The sequence below is a fragment of the Rhipicephalus microplus genome, chromosome X, assembly GCF_043290135.1.
Source record: "Rhipicephalus microplus isolate Deutch F79 chromosome X, USDA_Rmic, whole genome shotgun sequence".
Classification (NCBI taxonomy): domain Eukaryota; kingdom Metazoa; phylum Arthropoda; class Arachnida; order Ixodida; family Ixodidae; genus Rhipicephalus; species Rhipicephalus microplus.
Genome location: NC_134710.1, coordinates 334,240,039 through 334,248,273, shown reverse-complemented (window position 1 = coordinate 334,248,273; position 8,235 = coordinate 334,240,039). Strand labels below are relative to the sequence as shown.

Sequence of the window (8,235 nt, the reverse complement as noted above, 5' to 3'; positions counted from 1 at the left end):
ACTAAACTCGAGCCCTGCAGTACGAAAAAAAAGAAAGTCTAAGCTCTACTACAAAAATTTGCGTGTTCAATGTACGCGCACCTCCCCCATGGGGTGGCAAAAAAAACAACAAAAAATTCAAACACACACACCCGCACTAATAAATACCTGGTGACTGGCCCCCGAAAAAGCCGTACCATAAAATAAGTGCTACGAAGACGTGTAAGCCACAACGTGTAAGGTACAACCAGCGCCACCTAGACAGCGCTGGTCGAGGCATCGGTGGAGAGCATCAGCGCAGGCAGCGTGGTCTTCACACCTCCCCTATTCTAGCCACTGTGTTCACGCTCCCCCCCCCCCCCCCCCAGCAGTGCTTGCTGACGTTACTCTCTCTCAGATGCTACGCGCTCACCAGAGAGCCAGAAGCTACCGCGTCATTCGTTCGCCCACACCACCTGCCGCTACCACCGCTCGCTCCGCTACGGTGACCGCCACTGGCTACACCACCGACTTGTTCGTACACGCGCAATAAACCTGACGCGCGCCTGACGTATGCATTGTCATATGTCTGTACAGTGTCAATTTTCATGAAAGGGAACATGGCGACGCGTGGCCTGCCTGCTGCGGCGGCGGCTGGCAGCGCATTCAAGCGAGAGCGATACCAACCACAGTCTCTTTTCGCATCATCTTGCAGTGAGCTAAACAATTATTAGTTGGGGATATAAAACGGCAAGCTTGCAACCCTTCGCTCTTCTAGGCGATTACCAGCTTTCGCGTAATCGCATTGAAGGGCGAGGAGGTCGCAATCTTGCCGCTGGTTTCATATCAGACACGAATGGTTGTTTCGCTCGGCGCACGGAAGGAAAGCTCCCTCCGTGGCTCGGCGCGAAATGATGCGAAAAGAAACTGTAGTTACGATCGCTCCCGCTTGAGCACGCTGCCAGCTGCCGCTGGAGCATGCTGGCCCCGCGGTCTCTGTTCCCTTTCATAAAAATTGACACTGTACATGTCACTTCTCTCTCACTTCACATTCTCCACCGCTCGCAGCGCTCGAGCGCACATCGAGGGGTGAGACTCTTTTGGCTCGTTTATCTGCGATCGAGAGGGCGCCGGAAGACGACGCTCTTTCGCCCGCCGTAACATTCACCTCTCTCTATGCGTTTCGCCGATCAAAAGGCCGTGGTAGTCGAGGCAAAACGCGTGCCAGCTCCGGTTCAGCACCTGTGTCCACTGTGAAGAAACGACAAGACCTACACCAGCCATTGCTTAAAATGAATCTTGTAGAACTCTACGCAGCACCTGCGTTAGCGCCGTTCAATTCATGATGCTACCCGTGCCCAACGCTGCTGCTTCGCTTTCCATCATCTGGGGTTCCCTTTGGGAAGGTGGTGTCAGTTTTTTAAAGACGATAGTCTTTCTTGGGGACCTTCGACGCAAAAACTTTGGTCTGTCTGTATGTACATTTGTCTGTTTGTCCACCATTACAGTGAATTGTGTACTCTAAACAGCAACAGCCGATGGAGGCGGAAATGTTGTAGGCCCGTGTGCTCAGATTTGGTTGCACGTTAAAGAACCCCAGGTGGTCGAAATTTCCGGAGCCCTCCACTACGGCGTCTCTCATAATCATACGGTGGTTTTGAAACGTTAAACCCCACATATCCTAAACAGCACCAGCCGATAGCTCGAGCGGCTGGCCCCATCCACAGCGCCCACCAATTTTGCTCAAGAATCAGCGTTTATAAGTGTGCGATTGTCAATAAAAGCAATTATTGCGCATATATGAGCCACCATACCAACATTTATATATTCTGCATGTTCGTCCTTTACTAGAAAAGGCATACATAAGTAACTATAAGGACCGTAGGCGCTTATCACGCTGCGCTGACCATGCAACGCTTCCATGAAGAAGCGAGTGTTTCCAGCGGTTTGCTAAGACGCCACGGTGGTGGCACCTACCCGTCGCCTTGCGTTCTACACCTTATACCATCTGAGACGGGCGCGCACGCCCGTCTCAGGGCCACGTCCTTTGTTCTCCAAATAAAACTGCCGGATGGCGCTCATGTCTCACGTGTGACGTGACTTGATGCGCTAGTTCACCTCCTCTGCACGCTCGAGGCACTCTAACGAGCGCCTCTATAATACCATTCACTGATTTTCTTGCGCAGAACATCAAATAAATGTTTTCTCCACTCTCTCCGCACACAAGACTATCGTCTTTTGACGACATTCGCAGAATACATGCAGATACGGGGCCAATTTTTGTCATGTCACTGTTACACTTTGCGAAGAAAACGACTCCTTATTATCCCATTCGCTAACCTAGGGCTAAACGTAACAATTGACAGTAATATTGGCAATATACCTTTGGTGCTTTGGCTCAGAGCTTTAGCCACGCGAGTGCTTTCAATGCTGTTTCCAGTTTTCTTCACAAATCACAAGGAATGCAACCTTAAGTTTCCACTTGCTTAAATATTAGTACAAATGTTGTGAGCTAGATAAAAAAAAAGGAAATGGTATTTTTACTGCTCTATTTGTAGTTTCTATTCAAGATAAATGCTATACTGGCTGATTCAAATGATTAAAAAATCAAGTATTGTACTCTTTCTGCTTCTAAGTACGTTCCTTGTTTCTTTTTTGTTATCAATTATTATTACTTGAATGAATGAATAAACTTTACTTTAAGTCCGACAGTTGCCCCCGGGCGAGGTGGGGAAAGAAGGGATTAACCCCTCTCCATTCCCACCGACCATCGATTATGATGGCGATGCCTCAGGTCACCGCTGAAAGACCTTGGACCGGAGCGGCATCTTGGGCTTGCTGGACGACCCAAAGTTGGGGCCAGCTTGTTGCTGGTGAGTGCCACCTCCCAGCGGCAGCGAAGCTGACGTAGCCGATCCTGAGCAGTGACCGCAGCCATGACGGCGGCCGGCCCCTGCCCTCGTGTGGTGGTAGCAGCTGCTATCAGCCACGGAGTTAGTTCCTAATTAAAACACGTCGTGAAGGCAACGACATTGAAATGTCGAAGTAATTCATGTAATAAACTATCGTCCAATTCCCCTGAGTGGGTATGAGCCATGGTAGAGACATCATCATAATCAATTCGTGGGCGGCATCTCTTTTTGCTCAACTGGCGCTCGGTAAGTTGTTTTGGTGACCGGCGTTCCTACTCACTGTTAAGCAGATGAGGCGTGCAAGTGCCTTAGATAGCGCAGTCAATAAAGCATGCGGATGATCTATGTCAGGTACACGTCTGGAAACAGCGCTGTAATTACTCGTTGAGTTGAAGTGCATTTTCAGTCTACAACGCCCAAACCAGTCAGCGTGCTTTTAGCTGTTTCGGTCAATGTGCGATTTCTACAAATGATGTTATCGCTTCGAAGGGCGCATACTGTACGCGGGAGAACCTAACAAAAAATGGGCAGACGCATTTCAGATAGAATACTACGCTGAACACACAATCGGTGTGAGCTCATTGTACATTCAAATCCGCATTTTTCAAGCTCACATAAGACGAGAATCTGTTGGATACATCAGATAACTTAATATAAAGTGTTTAGAGAAGGTACTGCGTTTTCGTAGGTAATCTGGTTGCGCAAGCTGGCATCTGGGATTATATATATGATAAGGCATGGAAGGCGGCTTAGAGCAACGCTCGGAAGAAAATTTTCAGCTTTCATTTTTTCGCATTTTATTGCTGGAGTGGCGGGTTATAGGCAGGAACAGGTTGCTGGCAAGATTTTGAGGTACTCACGTAAACAGCGACTCAACATCTTCAAACGCAGCTGTGCGTTCTTGTCAGGTGGCCGAATGCTCGCGTGTTTTGGCCCTAATATTGACATCGTTTCTCAATATCATACTCAGCATGCTTTTTGGGATGCTGTACGAAGCGTGGACATCAGACGTCTTTTGTCTACATTCGATTGGGCTGCTTATCGGAAGCTTCGTGCAGAACAGCCAAGTTGAAGGGAGTTTCGAAGGGAACGGCCACACTGCACGCCGGCTGCGATGACGAAAGATCACGCGAGAAAGCACGTAAAGAAGAACGATAGCTTCAACTCACTCTGCTGGGCACCTTATTAATCGCAAGCGCACTCTTTCAAACTCATGCAATAGAGTCCCCTTTCTAAAAAACGTTTTTATCTTTTTTAGCAAAAAATCTAACTTGGAAGCTATCACGTGGTCCAATGTTCGGCGGTATATCAAGTGCCACGCGTACTTTTACTGGTGTAGCAGTAATTTTTTTTATGCATTGACGCTAAAGAACTCTTTTGTTCAAAAATGGTTCGATATAAACGATAATTCAATTTATTTGAGTTTGATATCGTTGGGTTTTACTGTAGTATACATGTGACTCTGTGCCTGCGTGTGTTCAGAATCATGCAAACGCAGAGTTGATGTGAAAATTTCGATATACATATACAGTATTTGTATTGCATGGCATATATGACATATACGTCGTGAATGATCCCATACTCATGACCCCAAAACTTATGAATTTTCATATTTTACTGTCATGCAGTTTCGTAGCACAATCAAGTTGAGATGGATGACAACGTAAGCAACAAGAACGAAAATGGTACGCTTCAAGAAAAGCTTGTTTAGAATCTTGTATTTTGCATGCCGAAACCATTGTGTGTTTATAAGGCACACCCTTAGGGAGAGGCAAAAGAGAGCATTACAGATAAAATTTGACCATCATACTCTGGCTTCTTTAGCGTGCACCTAAATCTAAATACATTGGTATCCTCATATTTCATGCACATTTGAATGTTGTTGTCATAGAAGGGAATCGATCTCTCGTCCCCGTTTGAGCTTAGCGGTGCTATATGCCATACTACATGCTAGCCTTGAAGAAGTGTAAATTGTAGGGCTTGTTTTCTTTGTTAGACGCAATTACATTGAGAACTAACAGACAATGATGTAAATAAAAGTATGAGGGATCCTATTGGAAGTAATTGGAATGCAAATGTGAAGAAATGGAACTGGTATGCCACATTGGCAGCAGGCAGCGCTGACTGACGCTCCCACTTTTATATGCACATACATACCCTATAAAATGGACGGAGGGACGTCCGCAGTGCAGCTCAGTGGCAGGAATCGCTCGTGTTATTTGAAGGTGGCTGGTTTGAATCCTGTCGGTATCAAGTTTTCTTTTCGGCCACATTTCTTTCTTCACAATTACATTGCGATTACGTCTCATACAATGTCATATACATAGAACGTAGATAACATGATGACAACTTGTGAACGGCAGAAACTTGACATGTGGAATTTATAGGCCGTGACATGGTGATCCCATTGCAAAACTCTTACGTGGGCAGAAATGTCAGCCTTCCGGCACTTTCATTGTTGTCGAACGGTAATGTCTCAAACTTGTAGATTCGCGCGCTTTCCGTTCGTGACGACATTCGAAACCAGACTTCAATATGGTGGCCGTCAAGTGATTATGTGTGTGTGCCCTGTTGTATTCATGTGTTTAAATAAGGGCACATTAGAAAAAATAAAGACATGCACTTTGTGACGATAAACAAACCAAAACCGGAATGGTGTCGCTGTCTGGCTGACGTACAAATATCTAGCAGGTTCAGCAGTCAAGTTGGTACACGCATTCAGTTGTATCTAAGTGGTAACAGCACTGTAAACTAGTTTGCATCCTTAAGGGTGCTTTGCGTGTTTGTAACTATTACCCTACAGTAAGGGTTTACTTAGAAACCAAAACACCAAGCCATGGGTGTTTTTAAACACCGAAGCACTGCGCTGACTGAGGTCTCGACGTTCAATGCACGTATATACCCCTTAAGTAGACGGGGTTAGCCGCCGTGGTAGCTAACTTTTGTAGAGCATCGGTCACGTTAGTCGGAGGTCACAGGTTTGGTTCCTGCTCAAGAGAAAATATCTTTTCATCCTCTTAAGTTTTTCACATGTACACAACATTTGCTTCTAAAAAGATTCCCTATATTCTCCTTGGAATGACTCTCTGTTAGACCTCATTGATACTAGGTAACATATAAAACGAACCCTTCAAGGAGAATTCCATTCTTTCACCTACAAATATTGCCTCTAACATCTACTGCATTCATACTGACAAAAGCTGCACTCTCCTGCCGAAATGTTAATAAAACGGCATTTCGTCTGTGCGCCCTTCTCTTCATATATATCAGAAAGAAAGAATGAATAACGTCAGTAAAGGACTTCACGATGACTTCCTGTTGCAGGCTCTGAGCTCAGCTGCTTGTTACAAGACAAGGAGGGCCAAGGAGGGGGAAAAGGGCAGTCGAAATCGGAGATTGCTAGTGATGATAAGGAGGACGAGATACACCCGGGCGGTGCCAGGCCGACAGGAGAATATCCTACAGAATCTGTGGCCCCTCCGTGTGGCCGGGACGGGAACGAAAAATTCGAAGAAGGTGAAAACACCGGGCGAATTCGCCCTGTACGCAGATCCACTAGAGTAAGGCGGCCGCCACAAAGGTACCGACCATAGAAGGCACCAAGACAGATTGGTCCCCTCGAGCAGCGAGCGGTGTCATGAAACCGCAGACAAGAAAAAAATGTCATTAGGTTTAAATAAAAAGATAACCTGTGTTCTGGTGTCTCTAAGTTGAAACACTTTCATATATATTCTCAAAACTGCCGGCCAGAAGTAAAGTAGATCATTTTTTTATATGCAAGCTTGAAATGTCATAAATCAAGGGTATTTCAAGAACTCCTGTGATTATAAAGAAGAAGATTGCTTCGAAGTGCGTACGGAAAAAAAATAATAGCATGCAGCACACAAGGCTGTTTGTCAATTGTCTTCCCCCCGTTTCTTGCAAAAGGCAAGAGGAAGCGTCTAGCACCTATTTAGGAACACTGCAATTCTCACGGGTGATGATACCCGGACATGGGTTCAGTACGCCTATATAAAGTATCCATAGTGATTATTGGTCAACAAAGTTAACGATAATTATACTGGCGTGAGGGCACAATAGTTGTAATATAGTCAGAACAAGCTATAGAGCGGTGTGCTGCCGCCACCGCTGACTGCTTTTGCTGGCCCTACTCGCAACGCTACTGAAGTCCCGAGAGTTATGAGGTCACAGCCGCAGCCACCATGCAACAACTAAGGCGCGATCACGTTAAACTTTTACTTTAACTCGAGTGGTAAATATAGGCATAAAAACATCATTTCACGGGGAAAGCTCTTGTCAATGTGTCCATGTAATAGGCTCTCTATTCCAGCCGACGCTGACTGGTGGCAGCTCGACTAGCAGAGCGGCCTCACTTTCCAGTTCTTCCTTTTCGACACCATTTCGAGGGCTCGAAGTTTTCAAAACTCATGATTCAAATTACAAGAACAGAATTCACTTCAACCACAGGGGAGAAAAAACTAGGATAGAGCACGCCTGGTATCCATGAGCCAATCTCTTCTGAAGCCGCAACTTCCTAGGGCTCGTGTCACAATTCCCATCGTGTTCTTCGTTTTCCTTTTTTTTTTGGTGAGCTCATGGAAAAAAAGGCAATTCATGAGTCTGCGCGCCTCGCACCCAGAAACCAACCTTGATGCCCGTGCTCATAAACATAGCCGGTCCCCGCTGAACCATGCCAGCCCTGCGTCCCAACAGGCGAAATAAAAAAAAATCCGACCAGTAAATTTTTAAAGGAGACTTTTTTGGAGATAGTTGTCTCCCCAACAATTACTTCAACAAAGGAGCATCTTTTAGAGTTTTACAGTGGAATCGTCGTTTGATATTTGCTACAATTTCTGATTGTCACTGCCTCACTTTTCACCTAAATCCCGATTTAACTTTGTTCCGAGAAACATAGCTTAATCCAGACAACAGTTCTTATGTTGGTAATTACCGTTATTTTAGGCCAGTCCGCCCTTCGAGAGCTGGTGAAATAAAGACATCGTTATCAAGCACCATTTGGCATAAAGATAACGTGAAGTAAAAGCTGATGTTCCCGGAATATGAAATTTTAGTTTTAAAGATAACTGTGCCCTCTGGTCCGACATTTTTAGTAGCTAATGTTTATTTTCTATCAGGCCTACATGATACCAGGCCACCGGACACCCTAATAGGCACGTGGGTAAGAAATGTTTTATTGGGAGGAGATTTTACGCCCATTGTGTCAGAGGGGTGTAAAAACTGATGCGTGTGGACACCATTTGCGGGAATGGTCCCAAGATAACAAAATAGCCTGTTTAAATTCAGAAAGCCCAACGTACTTGAGATGCAACATATCTTCTTTACTGGATCTTACTTTTGCAAGTGT

The 8,235-nt window shown here is 45.5% G+C and overlaps 1 protein-coding gene across 1 annotated transcript; it reads left to right on the top strand.

Annotated features, from left to right (window-relative positions):
• The first annotated feature begins 3,075 nt into the window (after positions 1-3,075).
• On the top strand, positions 3,076-6,565 carry LOC142777253 (uncharacterized). The gene is made up of 3 exons (XM_075881578.1): positions 3,076-3,116; positions 4,499-4,555; positions 6,195-6,565. The coding sequence occupies exons 2-3, from the start codon at positions 4,522-4,524 to the stop codon at positions 6,461-6,463; spliced, it is 303 nt and encodes a 100-aa protein (XP_075737693.1). The 5' UTR covers positions 3,076-3,116; positions 4,499-4,521; the 3' UTR covers positions 6,464-6,565.
• The last annotated feature ends 1,670 nt before the right edge of the window (positions 6,566-8,235 follow it).

Bases quoted from the DNA above. Each gene is read 5' to 3' on its own strand.
- LOC142777253 (XM_075881578.1), top strand. From the start codon at position 4,522: ATGGATGACAACGTAAGCAACAAGAACGAAAATG. The intron at 4,556-6,194 runs GTACGCTTCAAG...TTCCTGTTGCAG, and splicing joins AAGCAACAAGAACGAAAATG to GCTCTGAGCTCAGCTGCTTG.